The 12579-nt window shown below is 39.3% G+C and overlaps 1 protein-coding gene across 2 annotated transcripts; it reads right to left on the bottom strand.

The window, feature by feature from the left end:
• Nucleotides 1–2756: 2756 nt before the first annotated feature.
• Nucleotides 2757–9282, bottom strand: LOC109033392 (tubulin alpha-1 chain). 2 transcript variants are annotated; one of them, XM_019045987.2, is made up of 5 exons: nucleotides 9117–9282; nucleotides 6112–6334; nucleotides 5070–5371; nucleotides 3718–4245; nucleotides 2757–3213 (listed from the first exon to the last, which is right to left on the bottom strand). In XM_019045987.2, exons 1-5 carry the CDS (start codon nucleotides 9117–9119, stop codon nucleotides 2917–2919), a joined length of 1353 nt encoding a protein of 450 aa, XP_018901532.1. In that variant the 5' UTR covers nucleotides 9120–9282; the 3' UTR covers nucleotides 2757–2916. The 2 variants fall into 2 exon arrangements, with proteins under 2 accessions (XP_018901532.1, XP_072161609.1); XM_072305508.1 differs by lacking the exon at nucleotides 9117–9282 and adding an exon at nucleotides 7485–7553.
• Between the last annotated feature and the right edge of the window lie 3297 nt (nucleotides 9283–12579).

Raw genomic sequence — 12579 nt, 5'->3', positions numbered from 1 at the left:
ATTTTTAGTCATTATCATGTTTCTTTGCATCTACCCATTATGCAAAAATCAGGGAAGTCCAAAGATAGAATCCAGATATTATGAATATCGATGCCCAAGTCGTGAAACATATCTGCATTTTCAACGATGCAGACTTCCTGTTTTATTCTATTATTGCTTTGGAAAACTAGTCTACATAATTTCTTAAGAACCTCCTTGATTTTACTCTCCGTTCGCAAATATTTTGTATAAATTTCAAACTATAAAGTTGGTTTGTTTTTCTTTGAAAAAATAAAATAGGAGCGGAAATTTTTCATCACCATAATTGAGATACATGGTTTTGCATTTGGACTATTGATCCACAGACGCAAAATATTAATAGATAGAATAGGTATGCGTTGTATGTCAGGCAGGATTTTTGTATTTTCCCTGATATTCCAAATTTGACAAACTTAGTTTTATTCTTGGGATTCAGGAAACTTTTCAGGATAGACAAGAAGTGCTGAAGCTTAGGCTTGTCATTAGAAAAGTATTTTTCGTATGTGTAAGTATGAATTTTCGTTTGAAAGAGGGAGTGTAAGGGTATGTAATTTGACATTTCCAAATAGTCACTGCAGTACAAATTAAAAGTTTCAGAACGATGCCTTGATTTGCAGTAATTGTGACTCCTTGGTTTTGCAAAAAATTATAATTCTAGTATGCTTGTTTTAATGATATGCAATAAAACTGGGGTCTTCTGATTTAAGGGCGTCCTAAAGAAAAAATGTTCCTAAATCGACTTGCATGAAGTAAAAAATTTGATTCCAACCACTAAAAACCAAAATCCTGTGAAGAGCAGCTTTTTTCGCTGCTATCAAAAATTGACATATAAAGAATCAAAAAGATACCTATGTAGGTAGTCACTTCTAACTCCTTTCAGACAATTGTCAAAAACTTGACTACTTTTTGGCACTAAGAATTTTAACAGTCAACTGCGCTTAGTATTTCTCAGAGGAAAAAAAGATATGTATGTGCCTTTTTGATCCACCATAATGGAACTTAGTAGAAGCTATGCTTTCTTTTATCAGAACACTTTCATAATGTGACATAAATGTTTCATGAAAAAAGTTCTTTCATGAAAAGGTCAAGATAAGACAAGCATAGCTCCAAAGCATGACTCCATGATGATGGATAGAAGAGGCACTTTTCTTTTCTCCCTCTGGGAAATCTGCATTTTCCTAAGTAGGACAGGACTCTCAAAGTTTTCAGGTCGCATCACTCGGAGAGTCAGCAGCAATTCAAGTTTTGAAAATTCTTGATACCAAAACGAAATTTAAGTTCAGAAAAGTGACTATGCGTTCTTTTGGCGCTTCATGCTTTAACTAATGCCCATGCATGCATGCTGGATTCCATGCTGCAATTATTCTTCAAAAACTTTGAGTGCAAAGACCGAGATCTCCTAATTGCCTTTTAGCAAAAATTGATATGTGACCTGATCCATGAGATAGTCTGTCACCTCAACTATGACTATACTTTCGAGGGAATCGTACAATCTCACAATTAGATGAATAAAAGTTAAACAATACCGGTAACATCTTTGAGAAATTTCCAAATTTTGATGGGCGAAAAAAAAAAAAAAATAAAAGGAAATCCAAAGTGCTTAAAAGAAGCATTCCAACAAGGTTAATCTCTCTGTTAAATGAGAAAAATACACTAAGAGGTCATCATAATTTTTCACCATAGAAATGGTGAGGAATAAATTTTCTTTGATACATGAAGCAAATCAGGTCTTGTAATAGATTGCTATCCTGGCCAGGACAAGCTTATAAGAGGTTTCATCCTAGCTGTTGCTTCAATGAGATTCGACTTGATAGTTGCTGTGTTGAAAATTCGGAATGAGAAGTTCTATTTTAAAATGTCAACTTATCATAGGTAAAGACTGAGGCAGGGTGTCTGGCAATTTCAAAAAAAAAAAATTCCCTGATTAAAACTGCCAAAAAACTGGGGAAAAAATTAAAATTCTCTAACAGGCGGCAAAATTAATCCCCTGACAAAAAAGAAAATTTCCTAGTTTTTAGGCCTGGTTGAACTGATTACATGTAGAATTTTTTCAAGTTTTAGGAATACAAGGTGATAAATACAGCAAAATAAATCGTGCCTAAACTTACGCAAGATATTTTTGCCCAAAATTTGAAACTTAAGGGATATTGGCAGAATTTCTGGTAGGAATTTTGTGAGAAATCTCCAAGAGAGTGAAATTCGCAAATCATGTTTTCCTTTTTCTCAAACACAAAAATCGATTACAAAATAAAATTTCCTGACATGCCAAATTTTTTGCAGATACCCTGATACCCAAAAAAATTCCCTGACATTTCCTGATCGCTAGGCAACCTGTGAAGGAAAATTCTAAGATTAGATTGGGCAGAAAGGAAGTAAATTGCTGATCAGAGCTGGTTGAGCAAGATTCTGGTTATTTGTATTGATACGTCCTAGAGCTTGTGCATCAAAATATTGAACTAATGAGGGCAAGAGTAATTCCATATGAGAAAAAAAAAAAAAAAAAAAAAAATCACAATTGATTGCAAGAATTGGAAAAGTGGATGTAATTAATTAAGCACTATGCATAGATTTGGGGGCACTTTATTCTAAGAGAATGTAAATTCCACTTCAATGGCTACAAGTAAACGCCTTCATCAGTGTTTAAGTTGAAACGTTTGCTGTATGAGCTGGTGATCATACGGATGCTTAAAGGATGAGGTATGATGGATTTTTCTTTAAGATGAAACAACACATGTAAGTAATTCTCTCAAACTCTTTAATTCGTAGCAAAACTTGAAAAATGTAAAAAAATAAAAATAGGATCACATAAGTTAAAGGAATCAAACACAGGAAAACAGTAATTGAGAGACATCAGGACAGATAATCAAGGATTTGTTCGTTTGTTGGGAACTTTTATCTTTAGTATTCTTCGGCTCCTTCACCCTCTCCTTCAACGGAGTCCATGCCAACTTCCTCGTAGTCCTTCTCGAGGGCAGCCAAGTCCTCACGGGCTTCGGAGAATTCTCCTTCTTCCATACCTTCTCCAACGTACCAGTGGACGAAAGCACGCTTGGCGTACATCAGATCGAACTTGTGGTCAAGACGGGCCCAAGCTTCAGCGATGGCGGTGGTGTTGGACAACATGCACACGGCTCTTTGGACCTTGGCAAGATCGCCACCAGGAACAACAGTGGGTGGTTGGTAGTTGATACCGACCTGTTAACAGAAAAATGTGGAATTAGAAACAAAACAGTTAGACATATCTTAAAGGCTTTCAAAAAGTGGAAAAATATTAGGCGTTTCTGAGAAAATTAAGTATGCAACCAGACAAAACAGATCTTCAGAATGATTTTTAAGTATTTAGTTGCAGACAAAAATTTAGATTAGATACCACGGTAAGAAGTTGTTCGATTATTTACTAATCTATAATTTTTTACATGGATTCAGCCACAGAACTAGGATACTTTCTTAACAATACATTTATCTATGAATAAGATTATATCTATCCTTTATGCAATTTCCTTTTCTTTCAAGCAGCAATATTGATATAATTAGGTCCTGTATGCAGAGTTGCCACTTTGAAAAAGGCAAGAATGTTGCATGAGCTTACTGATAAACAACATTTCACTTTTCCAAATAAAGAGTGCCAACCCTTGAGACCATAGAAAATTGAGAAAACTAAAAATGAATTTAAAGAAATGCAATTAATTCTCAACATACCTTGAAACCAGTGGGACACCAGTCGACGAATTGGATGGTTCTCTTGGTCTTGATGGTGGCGATGGCAGCATTGACATCCTTGGGCACAACATCTCCTCGGTACAACATGCAACAGGCCATGTATTTGCCGTGACGGGGGTCGCACTTGACCATCTGGTTGGCAGGCTCGAAGCAGGCGTTGGTGATCTCGGCGACAGACAACTGTTCATGGTAGGCCTTTTCTGCGGAGATGACAGGGGCATAGGTGACCAGAGGGAAGTGGATACGTGGGTATGGGACCAAGTTAGTCTGGAATTCAGTCAAGTCGACGTTGAGGGCACCGTCGAATCGGAGGGAAGCTGTGATGGAGGAGACGATTTGACCAATGAGCCTGTTGAGGTTGGTGTAGGTGGGGCGCTCAATGTCCAAGTTACGGCGGCAGATATCATAGATGGCTTCATTGTCGACCATGAAGGCGCAGTCGGAGTGTTCCAAGGTGGTGTGGGTGGTGAGGATTGAGTTGTAGGGTTCGACAACAGCGGTGGATACCTGCAGAAGATAAAGAATCATTAATATCAGGAGAGGCAAAAAAAAATTAACAGTTTGGTGGGATCAGATTAACCTGTGAATAGACCGCCATAGATCCTTCAAACTTTATAAAATATCTTTCAAAATGTCAATCTCAAAAGGAATTCTTCAGCATATATGGGAAAGTTAACTTTTTTCAACATCTTGGAGAGAGCCCTCTACTTCAATAAATTCTGTTCATTTTTCTCCTAATTTAACAATTAATTAAGGTACCACTTCTTCTAGTTATTCATTCATACTTTGTCTTTCTTCTGCATCTACAATTTCCCTTTTTTTGTCGTAAATTTTTCTCATTCTATTGAGCCTTAAAAATACTATTTTTTTGTTCCGTCAAGCTATGCCAACCATTGTTCAGTTATTTTCTTGTTATTTTATTTGGTTTAGTAACATATGCCACACAAACTCACTTTTGGCATATGGAGCTGTATTATTGTACTTATGTAAATTTAAATTTTTGAAATAAATAGATCTTGAAAATGATTATTATTTCAAGTAAGATGTCATGTCTTACGCATTCTGAGTGGAAAGATCCAGAATAGTGACAAAGGACTCAACGATACATCTTTGCTGTGAACAGCACTGCATTAGATATTCCTCTGTTTCACTATGCTGACTATGTCATACTGAACTGGAGTTGCCATCTCAGTTAAAAGAAATGAAATAGGAATTTACAAAAAGGCCAAAGATGGCTCCTCTCTGAGGATATACCAGTGCTACTAAAATTGAAAATTTATATTGATTTGCTTTGATGATTCAAGTGTAGAGTAGCATAAAGTCAAACGAACCTGAGGTGCTGGGTAGACTGCGAATTCCAATTTACTCTTCTTTCCGTAGTCGACTGAGAGACGTTCCATGAGAAGGGAGGTGAATCCAGATCCGGTACCACCACCGAAGGAGTGGAAGATGAGGAAACCCTGGAGACCGGTACATTGGTCGGCCAATTTACGGATGCGGTCCAATACTAAGTCGACGATTTCCTTTCCAATAGTGTAGTGACCTCGGGCGTAGTTGTTGGCGGCATCTTCCTTTCCAGTGATCAACTGTTCAGGGTGGAACAGCTGTCTGTACGTGCCGGTTCTGACTTCATCTGAAAACAGAAGTGAGTATGATTTAAAGGTCTGTCTTTGATTTTCTTTGAATAATAGCTGGCCGGGGTGCTTCTCTCAAACGGATTTCTTTGCTTTAAAAACATCATTAAAAATTTACTGACTGAGTGTAGATAATGACAGACAGTAGATGGCATGAACTAATTTTCAAAAATTCACAAGATTAATAATTTAATGACACATCTCAGCAACCCTGATGAAAACACCTAAGTAAGGAGAACAAAAAAGTAATTTCAGAGCAGTCTCAAGCTACTAGTGCTCGTGCATTTTATGTTGAGAAAAACGTCAAAGAATTGTCACCACTCATCAGTGGTTCCATCTGACTGCATGAATTAACCTGTTGAGGGGTGGTTAATGCAGAGCTAATCAGAGATTGAAGTTTGCTTCAACATACAATGTGCGAGCTATAATTTGCCTATATACAGGGTATCATATAAGAATTCCAGCAAATAAGTTTGTTTCTTACATCCAGTACTCAGGCGACTGATTTGCCTTAGACCAATCACAATCATGGATTGACCTCCAGTGCTGTGAATGCACACTTCCAAAAGTAATACAGCCTGCTGTGTGGAACAATCAAAATTAAGCAACCATCAAGGAGTCCGATGCCCAGTTTGACAGATCGTTGTTGATGATACTCAACAACAATGCATCAGTAATTTAAATCTTCATTTGATGTTCAAGTAAATTTTTAAGTTAGAAGAATGAAGGACAGGCTTACCGACAACGGTGGGTTCTAGATCTACGAATACAGCACGGGGAACATGTTTTCCAGCTCCAGTCTCGCTGAAGAAGGTGTTAAAACTATCATCTCCGCTTCCAATGGTCTTGTCAGAGGGCATCTGACCATCAGGCTGGATGCCATGCTCAAGGCAGTAGAGTTCCCAGCAGGCGTTACCAATCTGGACTCCAGCTTGTCCAACATGTACGGAGATACATTCACGCTGTAGAACAGAGATATTAATTCATGAGAATTTAAAAATGTTAAACACTGGTTTAATATCCAAAATACTAGATCATCAATTAATATTGTAGGATTTTGAAACTTAGAGAATTCAGGAGGCTGGGGTAGACACTTTAGTCACCGAGGTCGCGAGGTGACCGAATGATCACTTCTGTTTTCCAGGCTACTAATTAACTAAGATGCATTCTCTGGAGGCATCAGGTCAACTGTTGGTTTCCCTATGAGGACCGTTGAAAGTTTGATGATCGTTCTAAAAGACTTGCTGACTTCTCGCTAATTGCCCGCTGTCATGGCGTGTCATCGGCCAACACAATCGTCCAGCACCTTTAAAAGGTGCTGGGAAAGGCCGCTGAGCGTTGAGATAACCTCAATGTCTCAAGAACACTCCTGAAGTAAACAAAAACAAAACCTAGAAAACTGGTAAATCTAAAAAGAACACAATGGCAACAGATTTAAGCTGCCATGCCAGTCACATGACGAAAATTGGTCATCAGGCAATTCGTGAAAAATCAGCAACTTTTTTTCTCTGATGCCTCCGAAGAACTCATGAAAGTTGAGGCTGGCCAAAGGTGCCAGCCAAAGCTTGGAGGGCTTAATATGAGCTTGAGAGCTTGTTCTTGTTTGTCAAGAAATTTCAAGTAAAAGTGCCTAAATCGTACATCTCTGGAATTTGCAAGAGCTCAAACATGCACAGTTCACAGCATAAAGCGATGCAAGAAATTTTACAATTGCGGTGAATCTTGCTCAGATGGAAACGTACAAATTTCTTCAAACTGTTGTTGTGATTGGAAGTTTAATCTAAAATGAGTGAAAATGGAATTGAAATTGATAAGTCAGTATTTTGAGCTATTTCATGATATTACATCCTCTTGGTAATACGCACAGGCATTATCACCCAAAGTTTTGAGCTTCAGTTCTTTCACCAAATCACTCCAGAGACCACCATGTACATAAAATTCTCAAGGATTTCTCCACATTTGACCAAGTGAATGAGAAGCACAACAATTTCTGAGCTTCAAATTTGAATTAAATTATCCATGTTCCCACAAAAACTTTTTGTTGCGTCACAAAAAGAAATCAAGCAGATACAACCTGCTAAATTGAGGCAATCCCAACAAGACATCACTTACACTTCTGAACAACTGAGCTAACGAGGGATTAATATAACGATTGGATGAATACATTGCCCTGATGAGCAGCAGATAAAAATTGAAGAATAATCAGCTGATCACAAACTTTTGGTCTGCTCAAAAATTTAGGATTTGAATTACAACAAAAATTGCATGTTTCTCTAGTTCAAAAAATCAAGGAAAAACCATCAGCTGTCATAACCATGAATACCTACTTAGGTTACACTCTCTCACAGGTACCAAAATGACAGAACATTCAGAGGCCAGAAAATCTCCTAATAAATGCTGAATGCTTTGGGGAGTGGGGAACACTTATCCTAGTTCACTCAAACAGTGAAGCACTAAGAAAGTAAAACTTACAAAATTCCAGGAATGGCCAAAATGTTTCTCATAAAATTTTACAACCAGAAAAAAAAACTAGAATTGCTGATCCTAGCAATATGCAAGAGCTCTTTCTCCTGACATTACTGACTGAGGCTATGTGATTCACAAGAGGCATACCTTGAAATAGTGTAACTGCCTTCCCCCTAATATATCAGGAGCCACCTTAGCCGGAAAGCCCAATTATTGGGAGCCAAATGAAATTTTTGCATACAGGCCATGGGCGAATGAAACTTTGCAGAAGACATGAATGCGGAGCTGCAGTGTTTACTGGTCCAATTGGTCAAATTTAGAGGGCGCCAAGATGGCCCAGCCCCCCCCCTCCTTTTAGACGTATGGCGCCCAGGGAAGGCAGAACACTGAATTGACATGCAATAATTTTGCAGCAAAGTTTTTCAGCGTGTTTCTGTTGAGGGAAGCAAACATAGGTGATTCAGCGATTAAACCTCGACTGATTTGACCCTAATCTTTCTGGTCCAGACTTAAAAATTAGGAGCACGAATCATTGTTTTTCAGCTTGCTGGAATAACGATAAAATAACCTGGCAGGATTGCTGAAATTTAACGAGACAAGCTGGCAGGGTGATGGGAAGTGAATTTCAATCATTAGGTACGGCAAAGGGCCTAACTAGTATGTAGTTAGCTCAATATGAACCAAACTTGATTTCGATTATGTCTCAAGAACTAGAATGTAATTGGATCAGAGCTAAGCATAGAAAGAACATGCTAAAGATGCTTCTAGCTCTGATATCGGAACTCGTGGAATGGTAGCCATGCACTTCACACCTCAGATGACCTTCCTGATGTCTGATTCAGAGACGGACGCTTGTACATGAATACTGCCTTAAAATCATTAATTGGGAAAGTAGCAGGCAACAATAATTCGCAATAATTAAATGGAGAGTGTTCCAGACAATGAAAGCGAGGCATTGGGCGCCGGAATGGCGTTCTCACTGCAGGCCACCGGGGCCGATCTACAAGAAATAAAGCGTAAGTTCACCTCTCAGACATTGGAAACTGCAAGAAAAGAAAAAAATGGAGAAAGCTGAGCAAGAAAGCAACGATACTGAAAGGAAAGGCTGCTGAACTGGAAGAGAAAGTTGATTGAACTTCACACATTCACAAGTAGGCCACTATCGAAGAACCGTTACACCGCGACACACTGAACTGAAAATCCGTGAAAATACGCGAAGAAACCGGGGGAAAACGTCGAAACACACAGGATAATTGAGGTCTAACTACAAAAACTTACCATTTTCAAAAGATTGAGTTAAAAATCCACAGGAAATAAATTAAAAGCAGGAGGAGAATTCACGAGTATGCGAAGCTGCGAACAACGGGGCGGCTTAGCACACAAAGAATGCGCGCCAGTGGCGGTTGGTGCTTTTTATATGACCTTCCTCTTCCCACAACCGCAACGGATTTTAGGCGTGGTTATGACATCACACCGCCGCGTTCGCCGCTCCCATTGGCCCGTTCAAACTTGGATCCTCGCGGAGGCTCAGGAAGTGGGATGAATCATCCGGCTCCTTATCCCTGCATTGCTGCCGCTACTATTGATTTTCTTCTCGTCTGTGACGGATTTTTCATCTAAAGCAATCGAAATTTTAAAAATAATTAGGTGCTTTTGGTGAGATTTGGCACCTAAATGGCTCTGTCTCCGTTCGCGCCAAGCTCCTTTCTTGCCGCACCGAAAAATTCTGGAGCCGCGCGATGATGCCGCATGGTGCAATTCCTGGGTAGGTAATGATATTTTCGAGACTCGCTCATTTGGACTCAAGTAAGCCAGAATAAACGCGGAAACTATCGAGATGGACTACCGTCGTTGCGCTCTCACAAACACAAAATGTTGTGAACGAGCTAAATTTAGATCATTATTTTTGTCATGGGTATCCAAGGGCTTGTCTACTCCCTCCCTTAAACACAAATTTAAACATTAAAAGTCTAGTTTCAGTTTGGCAGTTGGATAAGTATGGGAAAATATGTCCAGTTTTGTAACTAAGGACGGTGCTCTCATGAGCGGAGCTAATTTTAATTTTTTTTTATTTTTTTCATTTTTCCATTATTAGGAGGTGGCATGGGACAATTTTTATGGTAAGAGTGGCAAAACACCTATCGAAATAGCGAAGTTTCAAGATGTACGCTGTTTCTTTTCAGTTTTTCGAAGAAAAACAAATCTACATACCTACGTAATACTTTACGGCTTACATTAATATCGCTCATCCGATTTCCCCTTACCTTCCACCATTGCACCCAGGAAATCATTTGGGCTTGTGATGTTACAGATTTCTTATTTTCTTGTTGCATTTCATTTTGTCAAAATACAAATGTTCATCGATTTTTTTTCCGAAGTCCGTAGAGCGTTTAAACGTCAAAATTAAAGTTTTCTTAAAGGGGAAAATAAGATCCAAACAAAGGACGACTCATCAAAGTAGGTGACTCTACCACAGAGACACCTAAATGTTGCGATTTCGAAAGCCGGCAACGTTGTAATGCATTTCTTGGAAAATTGGAAATGCTGCGATAAAAATTATATCTAGTAATGGTTTATTTCATCGGCACAATAAGTAACGCTGGAATGAAGTTAATAAGGTTTGAGAGAAGCAATCAAAGCTTCAGTTAGTGTCACATGTGACGGATGTAAACGAATTTCATTATAACGCCCAGATGCAACTATTCGAGCCCCGTGGATGTCCGCGTTGCATACGCACTGAAATGAAGGCGTTTTGACTTTCAACACTCTAATAACCGCCTCACCAGCGACGCTCAATTGAGCAACAAAATTACAGGGCACCATGGCAAAACTACACTCGGAATCTCACCACCTAATTTTTCTCCTCTCTCAGTGTATTACACTATTGCGTTTTCTGAAGTTTTTTTTGCAAGCTGAGCGTGTAGATTCACCAGTTTCTTTCATTGATTTTTCGCAACGACTCCCACTGTTTTTCAGTGGCGTGGCGTGCTTTGCGATACACCGATGGATCTGTCATGTAAACCTATGAAAAAGGATCGATGAACAGGGTGTTCAAAGTAGAGTACCTGTATAGCGAGAGTATAGACAGATGTGAAACTCCGAAAATTCATCAGGCCTTCACCGATGCCTCCGCGAATAAAGTTAGGGCCCAGAAATGCAGCCAACCTATGAATTTCAAATGTCCAGAGCGATCTACAAATACAATTGTTACGAACCGTCGTTTATAAAGCATGTGATTGGCTTACTTTGTGCACAATTTTACTTATTTTTGCTAAAGAACGCTCATTTATGTACATTCTTGGCCATCTTGGTTAGAATTGAAAGCTGTAGGCTGGCAGTGAAATTTCGTGTGTTAGAAGTTGCTCAGAAGGGTGGCTGCACTTTTGGGCCCTAAGCTCTCCATCAAGCGATCTGTCCATACTCTCGCTATAAAGGTACTCTAGTTCAAAGCGAACACCTTAGTAATCGATTATTTACCATGGGTTTAAATGGCATAACAATCGATACATCGCAATTCACGCCACTCCACTGTGGAGCTTGTCAATCTGTTAAAGAGAGTAGTCGAACAAAATGTAAGTATTAAAAACTAATTGTAGCTGTTCGTTAAAGAGAAGTTTTAGAAGTGGTAACATTGATTTTCTCGTAATTATCCTTCGAGGAGCACCCCAAACAATTTATGATGTGAAGAAATTTACGTGAAAATTTGCGGTTTCAGTCAAAAACATCCAACCCCTCTGAAAGGCTCGTGTCATTGTGCGATAGGCTTTACTGTGAGAATGTAAAAAGACAAAGTACCTACCTTCATTATTCATACTTGGAAGACATCTCTTGGACACGAGTAGTTGTTCTACAAATCATGCTGAGTGGCACAGCGCGATATTAAAACTGAAGCACGAAAGATACTCTTATATTATATGACTCTAACCAAGTATTCGTGTCTCGGAGATATCTTTGTACCATCTATGAAGAATATTGAAAGCGCTCTGCCATTTTGGATCCTCGCAGTAAAGCCTGCCGTTGTTGGCGCGGCGTGGGATGAAGTGGCGAGTGCCTGGACAGTCAAAACGCCTTCAATTGAGTGCGTATGCAACACGGACATCCTTAGAGCCCGAATAGTTGCATTGTATCGTGTTTGTCGCATTCGACACTAACTAAAGGGGCTTTTCTTGTTTCTATTACGTCGATACCTAATTTCAGCGTCGCCGATTATGCCGATGCAGTAGGAAATTACGATTTTTATTGCGACATTGTCAATTTTCCGCATAATGCTCTGATTGTTTATACATATAACAACGTTGCCGTCCTGCAATGTGAGCTGCGGCTCCTACTTCCTTCAGTAGCGTGGCGTGCTTTGCGATATATCGAGTGTTCGGCCATTTAAATCTATGGAAAAGTATCGATAAACAGGGTGTTCGCAGCGAACACTTTTATAATCGATCATTTACCACAGCTTCAAATGGGAAAAGCGATAGATCGCAAATCACACCACGCCACTGGAGCGGTGGGAGGGGGAGGGGGTCACCTTCCCCACCCATACCTACAGCCCCGCAAGGCGATGCCTCAAACTCACCAATTAATTAATTAGAAAGCAGATTATCAGTCCAAAAAGCGCGGGAAACGTATACGTATGTCTTGAACGACCACATATCAGCGCACTAAAGTTAAAATTGATTGCTACACGTACCCGAGTTTGATAACTGCTCATCATCATGCACATGCATCATTCTAGGATTAAGATTAG

The sequence above is a fragment of the Bemisia tabaci genome, chromosome 10, assembly GCF_918797505.1.
Source record: "Bemisia tabaci chromosome 10, PGI_BMITA_v3".
Taxonomy (NCBI): domain Eukaryota; kingdom Metazoa; phylum Arthropoda; class Insecta; order Hemiptera; family Aleyrodidae; genus Bemisia; species Bemisia tabaci.
This window is presented reverse-complemented; position numbering and strand designations above follow the sequence as displayed.

Excerpts from the sequence above, each read along its gene's own strand:
- LOC109033392 (XM_072305508.1), bottom strand. The coding sequence starts at position 7,538 with ATGTATTCATCCAATCGTTATATTAATCCCTCGTTAGCTCAGTTGTTC. Across the intron at positions 4,246-5,069 it reads CAGTCTACCCAGCACCTCAG|GTATCCACCGCTGTTGTCGA; the intron begins GTTCGTTTGACT and ends TATCTTCTGCAG. Across the intron at positions 3,214-3,717 it reads GGTGTCCCACTGGTTTCAAG|GTCGGTATCAACTACCAACC; the intron begins GTATGTTGAGAA and ends TTCTGTTAACAG.